Genomic DNA, 27,775 nt, shown 5'->3' with positions numbered 1-27,775 from the left:
CAGAGGCATCCCAGGAGCAGGGATTGGACAAGAGAGAGAGAGAGAGAGAGAGATAGAGAGAGAGAACTTCTTAACCCACCCCTTCAAAGCCGCTGTACTACCAGTGGTCCTGTCAGAGTGGGATATGAGAGCAGGGCGGCGATGACAACTGGCCACTTGGACTCCTAGACCACCTCATATCGACTGCAACACCTCTCACGTTCACTTATTTCTCACTCTCACACACACACACACACACACACACACACACACACACACGCACACAAAACCCTCCTTCCATTAACCACCGTGGACTGGGAATGGATTCCAGGCTGCTGATTGGACCGGGGATCCCCACACTGGACCCGGCCGCCCGGGCATCCTGGAACATCAGCTCCATCAGTCCGCAGCGGCTGATGGAGCTGGCGCCAGTCGCTACAACTGTAAGTCCCCTGTTCCCATGCCTTTTCCTCCTTCTCTTCTTCTTCTTCTTCGTCCTCTTTTTTCTTCTTCGATTTAATGTCTCTGCTTGAAGGAACACCCCTTGGTGTGACTGGTGAGCTTCTGTGCGCCGCAGCGATGCGTAACAGCGGCAAGATCCGACCCAGAGCACCCAGATACCAACTCGCCACATCTGACTAAACAGGCGAATAAAACATCGGGCTTCCGTTCTTATCTGCTGCTTTTCATTCCCCTCACCAGCTCATTCATAAAGCTCGAGGACTACAGCATGTGCGAGGTGTGAACGAGCGAGGTGTTAACTCTGTGAATGAATGAGTCACATCATCCTCCCCTGCGCATCTGCGCTCCGCTCATTCAGCACCGGACCTGAATGAAACGCTGGTGTTTTCTTCTGCTTGTGTCATTGGAGAAAATGCATGTAAAAGACAGTAGCAGTGCGCATCGTTGTTAGATGCCACCATCCGTGAGCGCATAAAAAAAATGCCAATCACGTGTTTTTGTCACATTATTTGTTAATTTGTGGTGAGTTTAAGGACTTCATCACCTAGGAATCCTGCAACATGTCAGAGGACTTCTGTGTGGTCAGTAACAACTTTTGAGACTAAGTGTTGCACCAATCCAACTCTATTTAATCACACTTTCTGCCTGTATTTGTACTCCTGGAAAGTCCAAGATCTGTGTCTCCCAGCAGAAAGAATGATTTCCTTACCAAGTCTCAGGGATGAATCAGACTCCATCTCTCTGTCTCCCTCTCTGTCTGAGTGTGGGATTAGTTTATGCAGAGCCTTCAGGGAAATCCTTTTATACAGATGTGTATCCACCTCTGGACTTTACGTAAAAAATATACAAACAAAATACACTGCTTTAACTTTACCCCCAAGAGTCCAGACAGACAATGAGTGTGAGAGAGAGAGTTTATAACAGCTGTTTTAGAAGACCTACTGAGAAACACATGGGGTCCACCACTATGGCAAATGTAGATCAGCAAGTGTGAATGGTTCAGTTTGGATCTTGACTTTGAAGTTCAGACCTGCAGGCTTCAGTCTCTGCAGTTTTTGTGGTCTGGGCTTCATGGTGGAAGTGCTGGGAAAGCTGATACTGAATTGGTGCCCGAGGCCAGCTTCGACTGAGACAGATGGGATCTCCTACTCCAGAAGAAGACGTGTGCTTTTCATTTTAAAAACTCTCCAGGTTTTCTGTGTTTCTCTCTGGAGTTTGTGTTTCCTTTCACCACTGCTTTGTTACTCTGTCTCTCTTAATCATCTATCTAATCTACAATCTCTTCTCTATTATGAAAAAATATGGGTCCAATTTGTGAATCCCTGTGTGTGTGTGTGTGTGTGTGTGTGTGTGTGTGTGTGTGTGTGTGTGTGTGTGTGTGTGTGTGTGTGTGTGTGTGTGTGTGCGTGTGCATACACACCCACCCACACACACATTTGTGCACGGGAGTGTCTGTGACTGCTGATCTGATTGTAGTGGTGCTTATGGATTTGTCAACAAGTCCTCTGACCTAAGCGAACACATTGATAGAGCGTGTGTGTGTGTGTGGGTGGCCCCTTTGTGATCTTGTCCTGCTCTGCGGTTGATTAGTGTGTGTTAGCAGATAAACAAACAAAGGAGTTCGCCTCTGAAGTTGCAGGTAACGATTTATTTGCCAAATTAGTGATAGGCGCATTAACAACCTGCACATGACGCGTGACAGATTCAGTGGGCGGATAATCGGTTGTGCAGTGAGTGCACCGTTCATCAATACTGAACTGAAGAAAAGGGTGGAATCAGTTTTTGATTGGTTGCTCACATTTGCATTCAGTTGGTGTAAGAGAGATGGACCCTGATGAAACTGTCAATTGAGCACTAATACAGTTTAACTTGCAAGCAAGCAAATCAACAAAAAAAAATTGGATTAAAAACTCCACTTTGTGAGTGAATTGGTCTTCAGTCACTTTTTTTTTTACCCACTACTGCTCTTCATTTCTCAGTCGTTAACTGTAGATTGTATCCTAACATGCTGTTTGTCAAATCAATCAATAAAAGTATATCCAATCATTTTCTTTCCAGTCACGACAGCTTGGCTGGTGTTTTCATCATGTGAGTCTGTGTGTGTCATCATGGCAAAATACACGGTCCTGGAGACACCTAGTGTAGTGGGAGCTTAGCCTGGCGTCATCAGACCAATTCGAATGTGTCTAGAACATAGACTGTAAATAAAGGTGGACGTCATCCACAGGTTTCTGAAGAGTGGTTTTGAAGCTCCGAGTGGGCTGCTCCGCCATCCCAACTCCGGGCTAATCCAAAAATGAGCGGCGAGGTGGTGGTGCTGGTGGTGTGCGTTGAGCCGAGACTTCGGTCCATGCTGGCTTGTGGCAGGCATACGCTCACCCGCCTGTCACTCAAAGCGACGCGCCCTCAATTATGCAGGAATTTAAACCTTAATAAAATCCACCCTGCACAGTTGTCATGAAGGGGGAAATTAGTTGTAAAGACCAAAACCATTTTTGGTACCAGGCTGTAAACATGTTTATTTCTGCTGTAAAGTCATGTTCTTAACATGGGAGTCTATTAACTCGCTTTTGGAGCCAGACTCAAGCGGCCATTCGAAGACCTGTAGTTTTTTGGTGCTAATGTGTTGGCTTCAGCCTTGGTGGTCAGTTTCCACGGGGCGTCACTGATCAAAATGCTTCTTGACATAAGACAGACAGACCTACAACCAATCAGAGCAATGAAAAGTGTGACGTAGCACAGAGTGGGGCCAGTGGGTAAATTAAACTTCTACCAAATCCTGTTGGTAGTATGTCAAACACATCTTTCGCATCTACAAACGGTGTAGGTGCAGGTGTTTGTTTCTCTTTTCGAGAAAATATACAATGCAGTTCATTTAATAGTGTCGCGATAGTGATCGACAGACTTCTCCGCATCAGCAGCAGCCACCTTGGTTGTTCACGAAAATGCTTCATCAGTGCTCCTCTGTCAATCATCGTTTCAAATCCAATCCAATTTTAGATAAAGAACTGTGATTGGCCCGACTTGTCCACGGATAGAAATCTGTGTGAAAGGGAGTGAAGCCAGGCCCTGATGATTGCTTAGCGGGATCTACCACAGATGTGGTTTTGAGTACTTCTGTTTGTGGACTGATTTTGTCAATGTGATGCATCACAACCATGCAATATGCAGACATGAAACTTTACAGGTGTGTAGTTGACATATAAATGAAGGCTAAGTTCGAAGATGGGTGTTGTCCAACCCATGAGTACTGAGTAGTCATGTAATAATGAAGTAATGACTAAAGAGTTCTCATCGGGTCACTTGGTGTGATCCCCATTGTAAGATGGTCTCTAATCCTTTCTTTTTATGTTCATTTGGCTCTTTAAATTTAATTGATTTCATCTATTAACTTTGACAACAGAACGTAATTAAACAATAACTCAATAAGAGTATACAGTCAAGAATTGATGTACATTCCATGACTGTAATGAATAGCAATCAACCATGAATGATTTATAACAGGAATACCGACCAGAGCTAACCGGTGTCCACAGCGCACTTCTGAAATACCTATAGCCCTTTTTTACATGCAAGTGAGGCTCTTCATTTACTGTTAATGCTCAGTCACTGAGTCCACAGCTCTGAGGCAATACCTGAGCAGCTATATGCTCAGATAACTGTTTCTTGTTTCTAATGAAAACACGACCCTCTACTGAAGATAAACCGTCCCACTGTTTACGAGTATGATAATGCTGTCACCAGAGGCACCTCTTATTTAAAAGCCCCTGTGGCTTTGTTTATTAGATTAGTCTTGGCTGTTACAGACTGATGTAGCTTTCCGTGTTTTGTGTTCACACATTAATCCATCTACACAATGTGTGCGCCTCTAAATATTAGCCTTTACAATTATAGTACAATTTGTAAGCATTCAAATCTGAATTTTAAAAACACACACATGCATGCACGTAGAAGCATAGCTCTGCACATGTGTGTGTTTTTAAAATTCAGATTTAATTCCAACAGTGGATGTTTAATTCTCCTCCTCTCCTTCTCCGCTCTGTCTCTCGCTCTGTCTTCTAGCCCTAATCTTTATCTGTGCCTCTCTGTTTATTTGCCTTTGCCGGTTCTAAATCGCTGTGCATTAGACAGCCACCAGACCATTTACATTTATATTACTTACTCTCCACTGACGAAGACTAAAACCCAGGAGTGCTGGCACCTTGGCTTCAGCACGTGCTCACACGCATACGGCACAGAGATATTACCAGTCACCATTTCAGTCTTTAAATCTCGCACAATAGAAGAGACTTCCATGCCACTCCCCTCACTGTCCCTCTCCTTCCACCACGCCGTGTGATCGCCATTAATCTGGCCCCGAGACGCTCGCGCTAGGAGACAATTGAGGAAGGAATCGAGAGGATGAGGAAACATGGAGGAGGGAATTAATAGAGATCGGGATTGAGCAGTGATAGTGGAGATGAGAAATAGATTTCAGCTGGTATAGTGGCAGGGATGTGAAAAGGATAAACGGGACTGGGGGAAGAATTGAAGCAGGGAGGGGAGGAAGACCTTGAGTGTGTCACCACCACATCAGCAGTGACAGGGTTAAACTGGATCTAAGCGGGTTTACATTCCACACACACGCCACATCTGCATACTACCTTACTGCACTTGTCCCCTCTTACAGGAACACATCCCATGACCTTTTCACTCATTTGCTTACATAACTACTCCATCACTTTTCATTGTACTATCCAAATGTCCTCCTTTCAGTAACAGGAGCTTGTGACCCTGTGGGGAAAGTAGGACTGCTGAAACAGATGTTGGACAAACACACCAGACAGAAAAACACACACATGCACGCTTAAATGTGGAGGCCGGGATTAATGAAAAGGATGTGTGTGGATGTGTGTGTGTGTGTGTGTGTGTGTGTGTGTGTGTGTGTGTGTGTGTGAGAGAGATCTGTTGGAACACTAGGACAGCTAAGGAAGATCCAGCTCGGTGAGAATAGTGAGTGAGTGGGTGGTCACATGCTTGAAAGACGCACAGTGAGAGACAAAAGGGAAGTGTTAATGCAGTGGGGTGTGTCAGGGTTCCTGAAATGAATTCTCAAGTGGAGCGGTGCGCTCTGAGGTGCAGCAGCTTTTCACAAACAAAATGCCGGTGTCAAGGGAAAACCTTTGCTTTTGCTTTTAGGGATTCACAACAGACAGCCTTGTTTCTTTTTTTTTATTTCTTTTTTTAAATTTTTTTGCCTTATTACTGCACACATTGTGCATCCTTGAGATCTAACAAACACATCAAGGGCATTTCCTTCATCATAAAACATTTGCAAAGACTTTTGGTACATTAAAAATCGCATTGTTGACATTCATTTGTTTGGGCTTTGTGAGCCCATTCCTATGTTTTTTCCTAAATTATTTATTTTTTGCCTTTATTGTGATGGAGAGAGGAAAGTCAGAGAGAGGGGTGATGCAAAGGGCCACAGTCGGATTTGAACCCAGGCCGCTGCAGTTAGGACAAAGCCTAAATGGTATGCACTCTACCAGGTGAGCCAGCGGACCACCACCCAGTCTTATGCTTTTTTTGTGCGTTACCGCCCCCAATGATTGCTGAGCAGAAGAGCATACAACCAACGACACAACATAGATCACACAGGAGCTTACTACAAACAAAATGGGGACCCACTTATATAAACATTGCTCTATAGCGCTACTAGTGGACAGAAACTCCACAGCGTACCTTTAAGTACAACTCTGAGGCTACGTCCACACTGCTATGTTTTACGCATCTCTTTTCCTACGTTTCCTCCTGCCATCCACAATACTCTGGAGTTTACAAGCCCTGAAAACTGAGACTTTTGGAAACGCTGCTGGCCCCCGTTTTAGTGTGAAAACTACAGTGTTGTGTTGTGGTCTGACCTTTGGAAATGATGACATCAGCACCAACGGTCGCTTTGGGTCTTATCAGCCTCGACTACCAGTGGTGAATACCACATGAATAACGAATTACCAGCGTTACTGACCTTGTTGTCTTTGCTATAGCAGCTGTTGTGCAGTTAAATTCTGCATTTTAACGCTACAACTGCCTTTGCTGTTCCTCGCTCATAGTATTTCATGCAACTAAACAACTGCAGAGTAGACCATCTGCTTCCTGTTTACACTGGCTCGCGCATGCTCAGTGTATGTGAATGGTCATGTATGTTCTGTGTGCGTTTTCAGGTGTGTTAGTCAGGATGGAGATCGTTTCTGATACAGAGCTTTACCATTTTAAACTGTTTCAAAATGAAAACGTAGCAGTGTGGACGTAGCCTGAGGTACTGCTACTGAAAAGTGTTTCCGTTCTGTGTGACTTTTCACTTCTACTCCACATATATTTCAAATAGATGTATTCAAATTTTTACTTCTCTACATTTTTGTGATTGATGTAATGCTTTGCACAAAATAGTCTCCAGTATATCAGTTTACAGTTATGATGAATCCCTATACTGTATATGTTTTTTATATCATATCCAACATGTAATTTGTTTGACTTTAGCAACGCTGGACAAGCTACAATATTAAAATACTGTTTCCACAGTATTCCACAATCTGCAAGAAACAAGAGCAGTATAATCTAATGTAGTATAGAGATGCTCTGTGAATGTATCACTTGTGCAGTATTGTCTTTTGCTGTCTGTGAGTAATGACTAGAAATACATCTTCAACATCTGCTTTATGATTCAACTCTGCTTAACTTATATCTTATTTCTAAATAAAAGACTTTTCAGACCCTGTCAGTTACAGATACTGTAAGCCTATATAAGCTGCGCCCGAGGCCTTGTAGAGTTTCTTTGCTTCTGACAGAGGTCGATAGGCATTGATCTCGATGACCTTCAAAAAAGAAATAGTTACTGGAGCATAAAGCTTAGATGCTTTCATCTTCTTTCAGCTCTTGAAATGGGGTGAGCTGTTGCGGATAGTGATGCACCGTAGGTCACTTGATCAGGTCATCTAATGATTAGAAAACATACTAGCACTTCAAACCAATTATTACTCTATTTATTCTACTGGAAAGCATATCAAATTATTATTTAGACAGGTTGTATTTTTGGTGTATAGAGTTCAATCAGACTGGGCTCCAGAATAAATGGATTTCCTCCCATTTCAAGGCTTTAATCTAATACTTGCAGACACATTTAAGTGCAACCGCCAAAGAATATACACATCTTGAATTTTATTGCTTTAAATGTCAACTGCAGCCCAGTTTATGACAGAAGACATGAGGGCTGAAACACAGTATCGATCGGAAAACATCTTTGTCTTTTCTTTAGAGGATCATTTCACCAAGTATTAAGATTGAAAAGGAAAATGGACAATTAGGCTAAAAGGGGAACTAGCAAAGAAACTATTATTATATTTTACTAATTGAAATTGATATTGTGAAATACCAATTTCAAAATACAAAGTGAAATTGAAATTCTTGTAATACAACTTAAATGCAAATGTGGAATTGAAATGTGGAATTGAACCAAGAAAATTAAAGCTTCAGAAACAACTTTTTGTTTTCAGCTACTCCATTTAACTGTGGGCTCATCATCCAGAGTACTAAGATAATAATAATTTATTGGCCATTAAAATGATCCTCCGTACTTTAAAAGGGCCAATGCCATTTTTAGCACCATTCAGGATGTGAGCGATCAAACACCTGCAGTGAAAACCACACTCTTTTTGGATTATCTTGCTTCGCATTCATGACTTGATATCATGATTCCTTGATTCATGATTAACCAGTCCTTCTTGTTTTCCTGTTGCTAGGGTTCTGTAGTTCCAAGCCACCCATTTCCAACAGTCGACGTCCCAGACCACGCTCATTACACCATTGGTGTTGTCATCCTGGCCGTGGGCATCACTGGCATGCTGGGAAACTTCCTGGTCATATATGCCTTCTGCAGGTACCATGTTTTTTGCGCTTAGGCTTCAGTTTTTCTTTTTATAATTGTCCTTATTCAGCACTACTTTTTTGAATCAAACTGTGATAACAATATGTGTGATAATGAGATGTCCGATTTAATCAGTATTTCAACAGCTGTGTGTGTGTGTGTGTGTGTGCGTGTGTGTGTGTGTGTGTGTGCGTGTGTGTATGTGTGTGTGTGTGTGTGTGTGTGTGTGCGTGTGTGTGTGTGTGTGTGTGTGTGTGTGTGTGTATGTGTATGTGTGTGTGTGTGTGTGTGTGTGTGTGTGTGTGTGTGTGTGTGTGTGTGTGTGTGTGTGCGCGCGCGCAGGAGCCGGAGCTTGCGGACACCATCCAACATTTTCATCATTAACCTGGCAGTCACAGACTTCCTCATGTGTCTCACCCAGACGCCCATCTTCTTCATCACCAGCATGCACAAACGATGGATCTTTGGAAAAAAAGGTAACTGAGCACATGCACAGTGTGACATTTTAACTAACATACACAACAATTTATACTTGTTTCATATTTTTAAAAAAATATATGCACAAAGCGTTTAATACAACGACGGACTCAAGATATTTCATATGCGCTTTTACATGTGCATGCAAGCACAAACATGAACATTTATGCACACACACTTTGAATTCCGCAGGGACCTGTATTATTTCCTTACCCTTTTGAATGTGACCTATAGCTCAATTAAGTTTCTACACACACATGAACGCACAAACCTGCTACCCTTTGTCATCCCTTTCTGCCACAGAGGAAAAAGCAGCACCCAAGGTTTACTCTGCAGTATCCAGGTTTCATTGATCACAAAGAGCATGCAGGAATACATGTTGGTACTGTGTCTTATATGTGTGTATTTGGAGGGAGTGGGTGGGTTCTACTATGGTGTGTATTATACATCAGTGTGCAACCTATTGGCAACAGTCACAGAGGTGTTAAAAGAGAATCCTCACTCCACTGATCAAACACTGATAGTCGGAGCACTGTGTTTTCCTTCAGGAGTTGTCCTGACCTAAATGAAGACAGCCAATCGCTGTCAGATCTGAAGCTCAACTCTCCATGGTGGTTACTGCAAGAGGACTCTCGCTTTTTTTTTTTTTTCCCCCCTAACACCTAGAAGACACTTCTTTTTTTCTGTCAGCCTATCCTTCTCAAAAGACATAACAAGAAAGGTCAACAGAAAAATGAGGTAAATGGAAAATCACAAAGCAAAAGCCAGCTGAGCCTTGTCTTTAACTTGTGTTTATACTAGAATTCATAGATGTCAAACCTCCCCATGCAATCTTTAATGATGGGATTCTTTAGCAGCAGGGAGGTCAGTGGTAAGTTGGATGATCTGTCAGTCTGTTGGTTGAACACTTAATTTTGGAGGCTACAACCATTTGGTGCAAGACATTCATGTCCCCAAAGAACGATTTCTGATGACTTTGTTGATCCTCTGCTTTTTTTCCCTCTGTAGTGCCATCAACAGGATTGTTTTAATACCCTTGTCCAACATGTATAGGCCCATTAAAGAAAAAAAAGCAATCACAGCATTCCTGGCTTTAACTCGTTGTACCATAGCACCAAAGCAAGTTGTAGTAGTTCAGGAAGTGGGGGTCGTGGGAGAAATGAAGAAGCTCTTTGGGGAATCTAAACAAAGTCAATGCCAGTTGATATCCATAACTCTGACCAGTATCTAATGAAGTCAAATGCAGTTTTAAATGACTGAAGGGTTTCCCCGAACTGATATGGATACGTCTCCAAGCGCAGGACGAGGCATCAAGAGTTGTTAAAATGCACATTAATGTGCTAACTGTGGGCATAATTAAGATGCTAACATTAACATTACCAGTTAGCTTAAACCACAACTGCACCTCTGTAAATCTGAACCTGCCAAAGTGCTTCATGTAGGCTACGTCACGATTTATTCACCAAGTCACGATTTTGTTTTTATTGATTCACCAACGTTTCCACTCCAGCCAAGTGTAAAAGGGATATTTTTAACTTTTTTTGTCAAATATCTGGAATAAACCACTCAGGTTTTTAATGCACAGATAGAAAATGTGCATGAGACGAGCAAACAAAGATTTGCTTCTTACAATCATAAAACCTTATTAAACAACCTTTCCATTTTCAAGATGTTTTACATGTACTCATTATCTGGGCTTGACCACAATGCAGTGAACTTTGCTGTTACCACGAAATGCCCCAGGACTTTAAAATATTGTTCTTATCCAGAGAACATCTGCTGTTGCTCGGGAGCCAATCTGGACTTCATTAGTTTCGGTAACTTAAAAAGGGGCTGTCAAACAAACACACACACACACACACACACACACACACACACACACACACACACACACACACACACACAGACAGTCAGGACGACAGACACACAGGCACTCTGATACATATTTAATTGCCTGAGTAGTAGCTATTTGTTTGAGTTTCTTCACACAAGCGACACACTTCAGATTTTGTCTTGTGTTTGGATGTGATGACTTGGCGCTGTGACCATATTATGGTTGATGGCTATCGCACACTCCACACGCCTGAGGATAAAGCTGATAAAGTGAAGATTGAGTGTGTGTATTTTATCAGTGTGTATAGTGTGTCTCTCTGTGTGTATTGGCTTACATATACCTGCAAGTGTGCATGAATGGGTGTATGGATTCTTCACATATTATGGATACATTACCATAATAATAGACTCCATAGAGAACAGCACCTTAGATTATGGAACGAAGAGACATGTCAGAAGTCTTTTCAACGCTGTGGCAGCCTCTGAATTAAACCATACAAAGCCTGTAATAGTTTCATTACTGTATGTTCAACATGTATTAAATATTTAAACATGAATACCGTATGCTGTTTGTGGAGTCCACACTTTTCCAATCCTTTCCCCTGTCAACCTACACGTTTTTCTCCAATCTGCCATCCATCAATCTTTTATGTTGCTGCAACTTCTCTTCACCTGACACCCCAAGTCATCCTTCACCTTGGGCTCCTCTCCCCCATTCTCTACCTCATTTTCCCTTCCTTTTCCATCCAATTCCCTCCTCTTAATTATTCTGTCTTTTTCCGTTCCCTCTACTTCACCCATTTCTCCTTCTTACCTCTACTCTCCTTTTTCCTGCCTTCCATCCTCCATTTATTTTTTTAAGCTCCTGTTTTTTCCTTTTTTCGTTCCCTTTTTCCCCTACTTTCTCCTTCCTGCTTAATTCAATTCAAATGGGCTTTGTTCAATCAAATACAAAATTACTGTTCCAGACCAAAACATATAATTGAGGATGATTTTGTTACCAAGCATAACATTCAAGTGACTGAAAAGAAATAAAATTTGCAGATGCCTAACAAGTCTGACAGCAACATTGGCTGTTATCCCCGGAGCCTGAATTAGCTTTGAACAATGGCTAAATATGTAGTAAATTGGTTTGTAAGAAATGCGCTCGGAAAAGACGTGATATGTGAAGATAAAGTCACACCACAAAACTAAATAGTCTGAAAATTGAATCACCTTTGTTATTTTATAATAACAGAATAAAATGTCTGCCCAGAGGGTGGCGCTATAGCAAATGGTCATTTTGTGCTAATGGATTCACATCATATGGACATAGCATGTATATGCACTCTGATGATAATTTCCATGGTGGGGCTGTGGACCAAAATGTACATGTAACTTATGCTGAAATATTTTTTTGAACCAAAGGATTAATTAGAAAGCATCAAAGTGTTGGCCCAAATGGAGATCTTTCCAACAAACCACAGAATAAACCAACCAATACCCTCCATCGAGGGTATGTTGCTGCCATGTCTAAAATGTTTGTGGTGTATTCCAGTCACAAGCAGTTGAAGCAAGACTGTGGGTGAGAAAACTTGTCTCCAAATGGGAATCTTCTCATCTTGCTTAATCTATCTCACAATACTTTGAACTGTAGCGTTAGCCTGAGCAGAGTCAGACCGATTAAATCAACTGTAGGATGAAACAGGATGCAAATTTGTCAAGGAAATTAATGCTAATGTGATACGTAATAAGCCATTACAGTCTAAGTTAAAATGATGTGTGAATCACAGGTGCAACACATGTTTTTTAATATATTAGCAAAAACATACATTAGAACTGAAATGGCAGTGACATGATCACTTGACAAACCAGCACAGGAAGTGCCCATATGCCTCCAAAACATAATTATGAATTTAGATACACAAACAGCTGCAGTATTTCCATCTGTCGTTGAGCTGCAGGAACTACTGTCAGAAAATGTATTTATCCTGTTACATTCAGTAACAACAAAGGCAAACGTATTTATCCCTCCTCTCTACTGCTTCTTTCTCTCTCTTCTCCACAGGTTGTGAGTTGTATGCCTTCTGCGGAGCTCTGTTTGGTATCTGCAGCATGATGACACTGATGGTGATTGCGGTGGACCGGTACGTGGTGATCACCAGGCCTCTGGCCTCCTTGGGAGTGATGTCTCGCAGGAAAGCCCTGAGCATTGTGGCTGTTGCCTGGATCTACTCCATGGGCTGGAGCCTACCCCCCTTCTTTGGCTGGAGTGAGTACAACTACACTGATAGACCTGGAAGCAGAGTCTTTATTGATCAGTGTGATTTCTCTGTGGGATTTAGTATGTTGAGCTCTGTGGTAGTACTTCGCTCTCACTGTTTTTATTTGTGTCAGCATCTTAAATTCCTGCCACTAATATGTCAAACAGATCTTACTTATTCTTTTGTCAACATGCCAAATACATTTATTACAAAATCAGTTATCATAACTGAGATCACCTCATGATTACATATAGCTGACATTACAACAGCCCAGCAACATTTGAAGAGGTTATGGAGTCTTGTTCTCCTACAAACATTTCAAGTTTCATTCATTGTATGTGCTCCCAAATGGGAATAAACTGAGCTGTTGAAAATCAGTAACAGTAACTTTCATTCTCAAACACGTATCAGCTTGTCTGGACAGGATTTAAATTACAGGAGAATCAATGAGCAAAACAAAACACTGTCAGTAATTGGGACTGGTACTGGGAGAAAAATTGCATACATATGCACTTAACTGTATTACACATTTATGTAGGTTGTCAAGTTGCTGGTCATTGTGACCATCGAGGGAAAGTACAAAAGAGTTTCAATCATCAGTGTTGTGTCTTTGTATAATGTAACTGAGCACAGTAAAGGACTAAGTATAGAGCCCTGGGGAACTCCAATAGCAATTATGAATCAAACCAATTTAGATACCAAACCTGTCCATAAATGAGCTTTACAATCTAAGTAGACTCTATATAGTACTATACAGTATATACCAATATATGAGAAAGATAACTGACATATTTATATATACATACAGAACATACATGATTACATAAAAAGTAAGGCAACCAAATTCTATGAGTATTTCTTGTATACTGTATGTGTTTTTTTGCCTTTATTTTCAAAATGTGTGATTATGATTTCTTGTACTTAGTATCTAGCAATTGGATAGGCTATGTTGTGCATAGCGTATTATACCATAAGTTTTACATGTATCTATATCACTTTAACTTCCAATGAACACACAGATTGCACCACGAGTTTAGAAGGTCGGACATATTGTATATTGTATTCAAACAGAAACTAGATGTCTTTTGGACACATACACTGGTAGCCCCCATCGAAGCTCTGCCACCCTGCATCTGTTCTGCTACAGTGGCTGTTTTCCACTAAAATTGTCTCTTGAGTTTGGAGCCCCCACCATCACAACACCTTAACACAACAAGTAATAAAAGTGACATATGGTTTCCTTCCGTGTCTGGAAAAAAGGAAAAATAGTGTTTTTAAAGCCTGATGCTACATGATATTTATAAATCATTACATGTATGTATATGGTTAGTTGTGTTCTATAATGTGTAAGTGAGGACACTATAGTGTATCTTGTGTTTTCTTCTGTGTGAAACAAAGGTTGCACTACCATACAGAAGAAACTCATAGAGTGATAATTTCCACAGCAGAAACAACCAGGGAGAAGCTCCGCCCGCTTCCTATGATGGATTTTGCACTTGGGCCACTTAGGTCCCATAGTAATATATTAAAGCCCAAGCTTGACAGGTCGTATTACATGTAAGAAAATACTGCATACATTTGAATAATACACTTTTTAGTCAAACAAGCAACTGTGCCGTAGGGACTCCTAACACAACCATAGACTTTAATTTTTTTTAGTGCTTCAAAGGTGACACAAAGTTGTGTCAAATCATGTTTCATTTTAATATGTAAATTTGTACCTATTGTTATTTTCTTCTTTGCTTTGGTGGGTAAGACAAGAAGATTGAAACAACTCTCATTTGAAATTCAGCTGCGCCTACAGATAATCATAAGGCGACTGCACACTTGGAGGACAGCTGTCATTTTCCATATTACAGATGAAAGCAATTCAAGGTGCTTCAGATAGTGAAGAAGCAGGAACGCTGTACAATCCAGGAGCGGACATAAAAATAGTAATTGTCAAATTTCACAGCACTAAACTGTGTATTTGCTCCCACAGGTGCCTATGTCCCAGAGGGTCTGATGACGTCTTGCTCCTGGGACTACATGACATTCACCCCTTCCGTCCGCTCCTACACCATGCTGCTATTTACCTTCGTCTTCTTCATCCCTCTCTTCATCATCATCTTCTGCTACTGCTGCATCTTCAGAGCCATCCGACACACAACACGGTCAGTACTTGCACAGACCGCACCGTTTATGTTTAGCCAGGCTACTATTTCCTGTGTTGTAGCACACACTCCCCGTGCATTGATGAAGACACTGGTGTCCGAGACGTTGCTGTGTGTGCATTGATGCTGATGTCTTGTTGATTAATGATGCGTCTGCACTTTCCTATTGATCGCCACTGATGTCTTGCTCAACCTTAACACTAATACTGCCTGTGCAGGTGACACTGGCAATGTAGGTGATGATGAAAGTGTGTGTGTGTGTGTGTGTGTGCGTGTGTGTGTGTGTGTGTGTGTGTGTGCATAAAATACAATACATGTCTAAGTCAAATAACTTAGAAGTAAAATACAATAAACACCCTCTTGAGAAAAAAAGATTGAAATAGCAAATTTTATTTAAAATCATTTGCAGTTTCTTGCCAAAAATCCCTGCAGTGCTGGACACTCACAGAAGATATGGGTGTGGTTTCCAGTCATTTCTCCCAATGTAGCGCTGATGCTGAACCTTTATCAAACATTAAAACTGTCAGTGGAGTCCTGAAAAATCTCATTTTTTTTATCTTCCAATCAAATTCTTTCCATAGATGATGTCTAATGCCTTTGTGGCAACTCATTCAGATATCCTCCCAAGTCCTGTCCTCAATATTTGAATTTAATTCTAGCTCACGTTTCTCTTTCACATGGAGGGTATTTTCTCACATATCAGCTGCTTACAATCTGCAGAAGTAGAAGATATATACTATCTATATATACTATACTATACTATACTATAATAAAATACTGTTTGATACTCGTGGGATCCTTTCCTACTCTCTACGACTTTTAATATGGCGCCTTATTTGTAGGAATCAGAAGAGATCACTGGGGGGTAATGTAAACTGGTTTTGGAGTTGAGTGAAAGAATTTGTTTCACTGCCATCGGACAGTTAATTTATTGGACTCAGGCCTTTTGCTGCCCTCTATCTGAAACCACAATCCCACATTGATGGCAGGGAATCCATGTTGCCAACAATTGACACGGCTCTTGACAAAGAGTGTGTTCCCCCAGCCTCTCTCTAAAGTGCAACTAATCCATTCATTCTTTATTGTATGTGAAGTTTATTCCAAAATGTTTTATTCAAGAAAGGTATGACTGACAGACTGATCCCCTGTGCTGAGCTCTGCTCTGGACTCATCCTGGGTGTTATCAATGCATTCAATCACAGCACTAAGCTGAGCGGCCCAGGCCAGTAGTGACATTTCAGGTTAGGGAGACCCAAACCCCCCCTGTCCTTTGATTATTTGATTAGCACAGCGTTTTCAATCTTATTCTTTGTCTTTTGAGAAGAAGACTTTTTTTTGTTTAACTGTGGTGAGTATGTCTGTGTTTGACAGAGCGATAACAAAGATCAACTGTGAGGGAAACAGAGACTCTGCAAAGAGGTTCCATAAGATGAGGAGCGAATGGAAGATGGCCAAGATTGCACTCATCGTCATCCTGCTGTTTGTCATCTCCTGGGCTCCTTACTCCTGTGCAGCCCTCACTGCATTCGCTGGGTAGGTGTGTATGTGTGTGTGTGTACTTTATCACAGATTGCTAAAGAGACATCCCTAACAATCAGACTTTATTGTTATGCTATTAAAGTTGCTCTAGTCAAAGGCAATTCTCCCATCACTCCATTTTAGGAAATCTGTCTTACATTTTAAAGCATTCTCCAAGAAATGGTTGGAAGTTTATATGTTACACCTTCTACTGCAGCGTAAAGTCATGATTTGAAGATACTGTGTTCCTGATAGTTCAAGTGCACATGTTGTGGGATCTCTAAACTAGAATGTATGTGTGACTGTGTGTCTCTACTAATCCCACACCAGGCAACACACCCACCACTTCCCTTGTCACATGAATGTGTCTCATTTCCTCCTCTCATTTGTCTTCCCTCGCTCTCTCTCCTCTCCTCTCTCAGGTACGCTGACATGTTGACTCCCTATATGAACTCTGTTCCTGCTGTGATTGCCAAAGCATCTGCTATCCACAACCCCATCATATACGCTATTACACATCCGAAATACAGGTAGGATGCGCACTCGAGTGTTGGTTTTCATTAACTGCAGATTAAATTAATGGCATAGAAACAACATTATGCTGAATTATCCAGTCTATTACTTGGGACTCGACCATGTTCTTTCCCACTCGCTCCCTCAGAGCTCCCCTTTATTTGCATTAAGTACAGTATTGCCAAAGCAGGTTGACAATATAGATATAATAATATGTGCATCAAATTGTACTACAGACATGTTTTATAAGATAAATAAAAAAATTAGTAATAATTAGAAGATACAAAAATCGGTATGAAATATGAACCAAATTATATGAGTAATATTATATTATTATAATTTTTTTTATTGTTTTAGTTTTTGAAGAAGCGCAGTAAAGTTTCATGTGTGTCGTTCCTCTGGCTGTTACATTCCTCCACATAATTTGCTGCTTCTATGGCAATGTCAGTTTATTCCTTGAGTAAATACTGAATTTTATTTTGGTTTGACAGTGTGTCAGCTTCTTGGTATTGTTTTTCTTCGACTTGTTTTTGGCATAACTGACACTCTGACAGGTTTGCCTGTGTCCACCTGTCACAGTTAGTGTGGTTCTCAGTTTCCTGTCCCTCAACGTGACCAGATAATCTCCCTTTCAGTGCTGCCTGATCAGCACTAGATTATTTTAAGTTTTTACAGTAGATGTTCAATAGCTGGTGAACTTTCTGTACTTTGGGTGGTCTAGGTTGTGTAAGGGTTGTGCTGAGGCAGTGTTCTGTTAAGATGGATTTACTCTTGACTCAAGGGATTAATGTCTTGCTGTAGTTCAGCGTTGGATTTGACAGCATTGACAGCACCACTGCAGCAGTAGATGGATATAGTACGTGATCCGGCTGCATCTTGTCTGATCCCGCACAATTACGTTAATTATATTCCTCCCAGTTACTATATTGACATTCTTTATTTCCTTCACGTTGTGATATAGAGCAACAATTGCAATTAGCAGACATGTCTTTATTAGATGTGAGTTCCTGAAAAGCAGCAGATTATTGCGCATTTCTTCAACTTGCTTCAGGTTTTCTTCCCTCTCAACAGTCTCTAACAGTGCCAGGAGCTTTTAGGATATCTCTAGGCTATCCAGGCTATCTCTATCCTTTGTTCACTTACACTTTTAAAAGAATTTAATATTCACCTGGTGGAGAGGAGGTTGCATGTTTGGTGACACCTGGAAGTTGCTCTTTGTCCCCCAGAATACATATTCTTCATACTTATTTGCAATCTATCTATAATTTGGTAATCATGATTTTCCATTTTCTAATTTAAAAAATAAATAAATAAAAATATTTGGCCAGTTTTTCCTTCTCTTACTCTCTTAAGGCTATAGAGTAACATTCTCTCTACAGATTGTGAAGCCTCTTGAGGCAAATTTGTGGTATCAGGCTATATATATATATATATATATATATATATATATATATATATAATCCAACTTTAAGGGAGCACAGCCTCACAGCCGACTGGCTGACAGGACTGCTCACTTTTCTGTTTTTGGCAGCACGGACTAATGTAATGTCAGAGCGGAGGTCACTGACTCTAATGTGCTTATAGACTTTGATTGCTCTGTTTTGGATCCTAATTAAAAGTGGAAATTTCAGCTCCCTATCATCTAGTAAAACTAATGATTATGGGTTTGAATATTTCTCTCTCCCTCTCAGGTCGGCACTCAGCAGGTACATTCCCTACCTCGGGGCGTTGCTGCGCATCACTGGCAGAGAACGTTTCAGCAGCAGCAGCTTCCAGTCTACCCGCCGATCAACTCTCACCAGCCAATCAGAGACCAAAGGCCCCAGCAAGCCCCGAAACTCCTCCCAGTCTGAGAGCGAATCAGTGAGTGTACCTCATATCTAATATGGTATGTCTCAGTCTTACACTTCCTATGGCAAATGCTTTGAATTACGAGTTGCCGGTTTTAGTCTCGTTTGTTGGTGATTGTGTCTGTGTGTTGTCTCAGGCCCGCTTCTCGGACACTGAGGAGGATTGCTCCTCTCGGACGCCTGTCACTTGTCAGTTGTCAAATGATGTAAAACAGGTGCGCTGTGCCAGCCAGAGGTTAAAGGTGAGAGGTTACAACACAGGAGAGTTTGAGAGGACTGCTGCCCACAACCCCACCGACCTGGCCATATGCCACCTCTCACAGATCATTGTGAGTATGGACGCCTGACTTGTGTCAACATATATCTAATATACACTAATATGTATTAAAGATATATGCAGTCAGAAAGTCATACAATTCCCAAATCTAAAGCTTTTGGTGTCAGGTGGGTGTCATCAGACTGGAGTCTCTGTTTAAATTTTCTCACGTTGGTTTCATGAGGTTTATGATGGGAGGTTTTGCTTCTGTTTTGTCATTACGTCAAGGCCAATCTATATCCTGTCCTCCTAAATACAAGAAGTGAGGTCATGTTGTTATGGGGTCTTGTTAAAGTCAATAGACGTCATGTTTATGTTCGGTATTTCATGGCAGGGTAACTCTGTAAGGTCATGTTGGTTGGAATCCTCTTAAAATCCAGGCTCCCTAGGGTTATGAACAAGATTCCTCAGCGTGTAGTCTGATGAGATCATGTTGCTGAGATCCCCCGTGAATATCACTGATTGTCCTGGATGGTTTGACTTTGTGATTCCAGTGTTTCAGTATCATCTGCCATCTTCTTCTGGAGTGTGGTTCACACTCTGAACTGCCCATTTGTATCTTTGAGGACTTATGTTTCAGTTTTTTAAAATGTATAAATACACATCAAGTAAAGTTCCAACAAGGATACAGTAGCTCCAGACAACTGTGAGTTTTACATGACTTGCTAAAAATGAGATTTGTGGCCACTAGCATCCCCTAGACTGGAATAGCATCATCACCCAACTTGCTTTAAGTTAAAGCCTCTGGGTAGAAGTTGTAGGTAAATGGACTGCACTTATATAGCACTTTTATAGTCTAATCGACCATTCAAAGGGCTTTATCAAACTTGTCACATTCACCCATTCACTCACACATTTATAAATCACACCCATACACTTATGGAACAGCCATCAGGGGCAATTTAGGGTTCAGTATCTTGCCACACTTGGACATGCAGACTGAAGGATTAAACTACTGACCCGCTCAACCTCCTGAGCCACAGCTGCCCCTGCGCCCATAGGTGCATGCTAAAGTTAAAATAAACCATCATAACTCCCAATGTCTCTTGGTTTGATCAGTGGGAGGGTATTAACTGCTGCAGCCATCATGCATGTTTTTGATGCTTTTACTGAGTCGTCTGTGTGGTCATTTTCCTATCCCATCCTACACATACGGAACATTATGCATAATACAGCCTGGATTTTTTTACCCACAGTTTCATGAAGACATGACATGTCATTGGTGATCAAAGTCTCATAATGCACCATTTTGCCTAAATATTCTGAACCACTTATTTGGAAGTGGAACTAAAGGTTCACCTTTAGTTGGTCCTTTCTCACCTCTGCACAGCTGACATAAGTAAAGTGGGTGTGCCTTCTGTGGGTTTATAGTGTTTCCAAAGCTGTTCAAAGCTTAACGATACAGGGTCCTCAGCGTTTAACCTCTGTAGGGTTGTTCACACCTTGAGGGTGCTTGAGGTCACAAGTGAGTCATCACTCCACCTGGTTGTCATGTGTCTTAAACTGCCTGTAAATGGATATCATGCAGTGCAGAGAGGATTGCCCAGATGTGCACACTGGGGAGACAAAACAATCGCTAACACGGGGGCCAGCTCAAGCAGGTCAAGACTAAAGCTGAATTTATAGTCAACACAAGGGGTTATTGGCAGTCAGCTGTAGATTCTGTTTAATTGTTGAACATTATGAATACCACCACTATTGTGCTTTAATTATATACCCTACAGTAACCGTGTTTACAGTGTCTTTAACTTTTAAGCTACACAGATACTTATAGAACTGGAGTTCCATCAAGGCAACCTATTCTTTTGCCATATTTCCTTACTGTATGCAAAACTACCACTGTGTAATTGCTGTGTTTTTAGATTTATTCATTCATGTGTAGTGGCTACTCTTAAGGCAGGATGATGAATCTGGCTTTAACATTCTACCTACGCGAACACAAAAATGCCATGTTACTCTGAAGACAAGAATGTGTGCTAGTAGACAGAAGACAAGTGGTATTAAAGAAGAATGAAGGAAGCCATCTATGTCAAATTGGAAAAACCATAACTCAAAAGACATGGCGGTCTACAACACCAACTATAAGCCATTTAATGGCCCCAATGTATAGGTCCATGCATCCTCGCTGCCTTGCATGATATCCCATTACAGCCTGTTTAAAATCCATTCACACCTTAACTCATGTAATTCTAATGAGACCCATGACACATGCGACGACCCAACAACTCTCAAGCTGATAACGACCCTACAGAGGTTAAATGTATTTTACTCCCCACCAGTCAGTCACATCTGAACAGATCTTTTGGATGACAGGTGAAACATCTTCAACAATCAAAGCAAGTCCAGTGGCCTTTTGACTTTCCACTTCAAGAGATATTTAACGGAGCATAGCATCATTTGAGGCCGACTGCTAGGCCTCGCCTCAGCTTAGAGGCATCAGCTGTTTCATTCAGCAGCTTGGATGGCTTGATCGATCACCTTTGTCTTCAGTTCCTAATTAGTGGAAGTAGATAAAAGGTATGTTAAACTGTGGACTGACCGTGAGCTTCTTTTAATTGCTTGAAATCCAACTGTTAGCATTTTAGGATAGTTACACGTTGAGGTTTGGTAAAACCCAACACTTTTCATATGATGTCATGCTGTCGCACCATTGAAATGTAAGAGGTCATCCTATATGGGGCATCCGATATATGGGGCATTTCCGTCTCTCTGTAATCATCTTATTTCACTAAAAATATAACCCACAAGCAACCCTCATGTCCGCACATATGCAAGCACACACATACTACAGGAGGTATTACCATGCAGGTCAGGTTCATTGAGGACTCCATTACAGAGGGTCCAAAAACTAATCCAGTAATCTCGGAGTTTCAGACTTAATCCACAGCTCGTGTGGCGTGACCCCATGTTTCAACATACTGTTTGTTTGCCGAAGAAGATGACTGATTCTCTAGGAGTCTCTGACCTCCATCTGCTTTCATCCCTGCGCAGAGCAGAGGATATATGTGTACTTTTATTTATAATTGCAGTTCTCTTACAAAGTCACGTCGTGTAACATGTTACATTTGAACAGATTTTTGTGCTCAGAGTTTTGTACAACTAAGATACCTCTGAAGTACATTTAAAACCTGATGCTTTTAGACTTGAAGAAATAGTTTAGACATAGACATATAGACATTTTGGAAAATGTGCTCATTTATGTACTTTCTTCTCTTGGCTCCAGCTTCATATTTAACAGACAGATGTAAGAGCGTGATCGTTTTTTTTTCATATGACCCAAAAGTAAAAATGAATGTCACTGAAACAACGACAGGAAACAACATGAGATACTTTCAAATGAGATGCTCCTTTACCTGAAACGTCAATGATCAAATCCCAATTTGAAGTCGCTCTGTATTTAGTAAGAGTGTGACCTCAAAGCCCAAATAGTACAAAAGATTCTTTTGAGTATAACTAACACTAAAGGGCTGTGTTTATGTGCGTACTGTTCAGACTCTGACAGAGCCTGAAGACATCTCCATGTCGGACATCAGTCTGCAGCCAACCAGTTGTCTGCCTGCTACTGTAAGAGTCCTCCGATCTTGCTCTGTGCACTAGATGTGGCATCTGTTTTTTGTTTTTTTTTTTGTATGAAGAAAATCGACAAATCCCATGAAAAAAATGAAAGCAAATTTATCCTACTAACAACTACTGGCTGAGTAAAAAAAGCCTGATTTAGTTTAGTTCTCAGTGAACGACTGATTATTCCTCTCAGGTCATTGTATCTATATTGCTGCCACAAATTAACATATTTTTATTCATTAGTCACATTTTTTTCAATATCGTTATTCTCTCTAGTCTCTTTATTGCAGTGCAGTCCAGTCATTTAGTGTGTTTCTATAGTGTAGTGCAGGATATCATGATTTTCAAAAGCAACACTGAAATAGTGATATATTTTCCTTGTTATGACAACATACCAAATAACACAGAACCTTTTCCTGTTACAACAGAATATCAATGTATCTTGTAACATCACAAAATGTCCTTGTTGCACTAATTATTTCCTTAAAACAATTTTGTTATAACATGTCAACTTTGTATGTTGTTGTTGTAACTAAACAAAAGATGTCAGTGCCAACAGAGACACTGTAACCTGGATCAATGGTATAACATGAAGGGAGATCCAGTCAGTGAAAACATACTCAGTGTTTTCTTGAGATACTGTATATTTGATACGATATATATTACCATTTCTTGTTTTCATTAGTTGAGTTTTTGTAGTAATGAGAAATAATACAGGAATATAATATAATGAATAATATTATCAGGAATGATAGAAGAGGATAAAGAAATATGTATTATAACAGTGTTGTTAAAAGGAAATAATTTGGTATGTAACAAGTAAAATATTTCATTCTAACATGAAGAATAGCATAAAAGATCTCATTAAAACGACAAGATTTTCTTCCTCACAAGAAGCTCAGATGATCAGAAGTCATTGTTATGGAGATGTTTCAGACTAAACTTTTGGGGAATACATGCCTCATTGCATTGTTTCTTTGTTTTTTTTATGCCTTTTTTCTTTGTCCAGAGCCCTTTGTGTTGGCATCCGTGCTGTGTTGTCAGACAAGCTCCATTCATATGAACAAGAGTGCTGCGTTCACTCACAGCCAAAGTCGCACATTAGTCTTCACTGAAAATACGTCATTGGGATAAATTCTTTGTTTTAATCTTGTCAAGGGATTTGTCGTTGATAATAAAGAGATAGAATTGCGCCAGCTTTATCCTTTAATTTATTATTTTCTGTTTGTCTTGCTCAGGTGCCACTTGTCTTTTAGGGCTTTTCAAAGGGGCATGTCACCCATTTTGCATTGCTTAATTATTCTACCAGATTTTAAAAAATGAACTCTGCAGCACAACTAACCAAGCTGTTTTAAAAGTAAGTGCAGAGTAATGTGAAATGGTTGGCATATCACTTTAGCCCCCCCCCCCCCCCCCCCCCCCCCCGCCCATTCTATTCAATCCAATCAACCATACTTTCCATCCCGTCCAGTTTCATTCATTTCCTGCTACTCTGACATCAGTATTAATCAAACCTTGTGGAAAATCAACAGCTTAGAAGCTTTGATCTGTCATCCTCTTCTCACACGTTCACATCCAATCCTCATGTTGGTGCAACCAAGTGTTTGTGTTTACTGTCATTCAAAAGTGGGAAGTGACTGACTTGTCATCTTCTTCAAGTCCAAAGCTGTAAAGACAGACCGACTGTGACCCACCAACAATACTGTCTAACTTACTGTTCTGCAGATCACTGAAGTTTAAATAAGTTACTTTCACAGGGAAGTCATAAAGTTTTTACTTTTTTACTTTTTTTAGTATTAAAAAAAAAAAAAAAAAGAAGCCATTAATTGTTGTACTAATGACTTAATTTCTCATTAGTTGCCTGTTTTGCGAAAAAACACCTGGTTACATTTCTGTGCATGGTTGGTTTTACTAATTTTATGTGTATATGTAAAACTAAGTCAAAGGGTAATTATTAATATTATTAACTAATATTACAACTTGAGCCATCATTTGTCAGTTATAAAAACAATGTGCCTACTAAAGTGATTGCTGAGGCTAGCAGGCTAGCTTTAACCCCCTGTTTACAATCGTTACACTAAGCAAAGTTGCTTATCAGCTGTTGTAGCTTCAGATTTATCTGACAGATGTGAGAGATTACCAAAATGGTAAATTTTTTCTTTAACATTGTCACAGCAATCACATTTTCACTCATAAACTTCAACAATGAGACCCAAGTTGTAATAAGAATTATTATCTTAAAAAAAATCTACTTAAATATGCCCAGCTAGAGTACTATGCTCCTGTAGTGCAGAGCTATTGATCTTGTGGGTGTCCACTAAGTGATACAGTACCACTCCATCAAGGGCACTGTGGAAAAGTCATTCATCAATCCAACCAATCAATGCCTTTGATCAGCTGTGAGTATTTTATGTCTTGTGTTGGCGAGTTAAGTGGAGGAGAGCTGTATTGATCCAACTCAGAGCTATAGTTGATGAAACTTCATTCTCTTCCATAACCTCCTCCTCTCTACATTTGTCTCTCCCACAAACGTCAAACCACCTACTCACATGTCGAGTCTCAGTTACAATACCTGAACATCTTTCTCTCTTTCTTCCTTCCTCTGCCTACATAGATGGATAACATGGTGGAGGAGTCGGGGCCAAGGACTGTGTGTAAACCAACATCATCTGTCATTGTCACCTCCATATCCAGCCCGTCTATACTGCATAGTCCCCCAGGTTTTCATGGCAACCAGAAATTCACCAAAGCTTACATCCCTGTTGCTAAGGAGCCCCTTGATGTAGCCAGGCTGGAGACAACAGCATTACAATGAACTGCTGGACAAAAGTGCAATGAGAGAGTGTAATCGTGTGTTTATGTGTGGGAGTGTGTTTCAATATTTCCCTTCATTGATATCAGCAAGACCAAGCTAACCGTCACAGTAGGGAACCTCCTTGGAGATGCATTATGGGGAATGTACAATCACCTAATAATAAGTGTCTTAAGGAAACAGGGTTAATACAGAGAAAATTGTTTTGTTTTTTTCTGCGAATCTGATGCTCCGCTCTCCAGTCCAGTAGGTTGCGGTAAAGCACCTGCAAGCTGATTGCCAACCGCCAATCAAAACAAGAGAACAAGATTTCCCCTCATGGGACTTGCTAATTGCATCCACACAATGTGAAATGTCAAAGTAAACAAGTAACAGGTGAAGAAAGTCAAATATTCAAACAGAGAGAGACAGATGCTTTTCTCAGGAGCTGGTGGATGAAGCTATGAGCTGAAGTGACAGTGGAAACTGGGTGTACATTCAACAGATGATAAGTAGGCAGGAGTTTGCCTATGCTTTTGTTTATGGAGGACCAGGGATGTCATAATTTAATTTAATATTTTAATTGGCATTAAAAATAGGAATCGTAAAAAGAATTTGTAAATGAAAAACTATTTGAAAAGGCATTTTAAAAATGGGAATACATACATTTCCTTTTTCAAGCAGCTTTTTCTTTTCCTATTAGCTAATCGATTCATTTAGTCATTTAGCTTCTCCTTTTAGCCTCTCCATGTAGCCTTTCTGTGACACTTTGGGCCTTCAGTGCTGGTAAAACCAGGCTAAACAATACCAATTAGCCATGGGACATAACAAGCTCTCTGATTGGTTTGAGAGCTAACCAGCCATATCATATCCGGTTTTGAAATATGAAATTAATGAAATATTTTATTACTTTAGCTTTAACATCCCTGGTCCTCCATATTTGTTTGTCATATATGAAATATGTTCAGCAGTCCACCTGTGTAGATTTTTTCTTTTGTATATTTTTGTATTTATTATTGGAAAATATTAGACTGCTTGGAAATCTGCTGAAAGTTCAGATTGATTGGCATGTCTTTCGCGGGTGGTGTATTCAAATAAAAAATATGGCATAAATACTTCATGCATCTTTAATATGAGGTGTTTTACTTCAAAACTGGGTAATCAGACAAACAGATCTTTAAATGCAACAGGACAGGAAAGCATGCAGCCAATTCTGTTTCCCCTCTGGCTCTTTGTCAATGATTTTTCCAGTCCCGGTGACATGAGTACCACAGATCGGACAGATCAGGTCACAAAAGTGTCACAACACCACAGTACATCGCCCAGTACTGTGTATGAGTATGTGAGTGTGAGAGTGTGTGTAGAAGAACTGGACTCAGTACTGTAATTCAGCATTCCTCTTGATGCCATACCTTGCTATGATATCTACTATTACAGTAGCTATACAGGAGACAGTGTGCTAAATGACACTGTTTTTTTTAAAAGTGTGGTTTCAGGATCGTTATCATAGACTTCGTCATAGACAGATATACAGAAACTGTGTTTCACCATCTTTTCCATTTTTTCCTCCACCTCTGCGTTACGGTTCCCTTTTGAGATTGCTAAAATTCCTGCATCATTGACTATGATTGTAATAATTGTTCTCTTCAAATGTAGAAATAAATCTGACACATGCTGTCATTTTTTATGTTTGTTAAATCATAAACAGTTAAGTTAAAGATTAAAATCTTATTTAATGAGGCAAGAAAGGTTGATACTCTTGCTCATTTTTCCCCGAATTTCCATCAATGAATGTACAAAATTACATGTTTAAAATGTCATGGATACAATTTTTGGCATTATAACAAAACAAAACATTTTATTTTATATATATATATATAAATGTATAAAATTATATATAAATATACTATCCCATTCACATGAATGGGGATATATAAAATTAAAATTTTGCTCTAATGAAGTGATGGTTTCATGTTGATTTTGTTTTCTTTGTACAAAATGTTGTGTGTTGTTTTTATTTATTTTTCTAAATAAAATTGTTGCTGAATCCTGCATGATTTCCGGGCATTTCTCCAGCTAGCCAATTATTAAGTGAGGAGACTGCGACTAGTGATGATTTTCATTATGGATTCATTTGATGATTATTTTCTATATAATGTCAACACAAAAGATTTAC

The 27,775-nt window shown here is 40.2% G+C and overlaps 1 protein-coding gene across 1 annotated transcript; it reads left to right on the top strand.

Moving 5' to 3' along the window:
* Positions 1 to 47: 47 nt before the first annotated feature.
* opn4b (opsin 4b) lies at positions 48 to 27,775 on the top strand. The gene is made up of 10 exons (XM_056366221.1): positions 48 to 422; positions 8,220 to 8,356; positions 8,687 to 8,820; positions 12,702 to 12,905; positions 14,879 to 15,050; positions 16,422 to 16,583; positions 16,991 to 17,098; positions 18,773 to 18,944; positions 19,069 to 19,260; positions 25,423 to 27,775. Exons 1-10 carry the CDS (start codon positions 300 to 302, stop codon positions 25,621 to 25,623), a joined length of 1,605 nt encoding a protein of 534 aa, XP_056222196.1. The 5' UTR covers positions 48 to 299; the 3' UTR covers positions 25,624 to 27,775.

This window comes from Seriola aureovittata, chromosome 21, assembly GCF_021018895.1.
Source record: "Seriola aureovittata isolate HTS-2021-v1 ecotype China chromosome 21, ASM2101889v1, whole genome shotgun sequence".
In the NCBI taxonomy this organism is placed as follows: Eukaryota; Metazoa; Chordata; class Actinopteri; order Carangiformes; family Carangidae; genus Seriola; species Seriola aureovittata.
The sequence above is the reverse complement of the archived record's forward strand: the minus strand, read 5'-3'. Positions and strand labels throughout refer to the sequence as shown.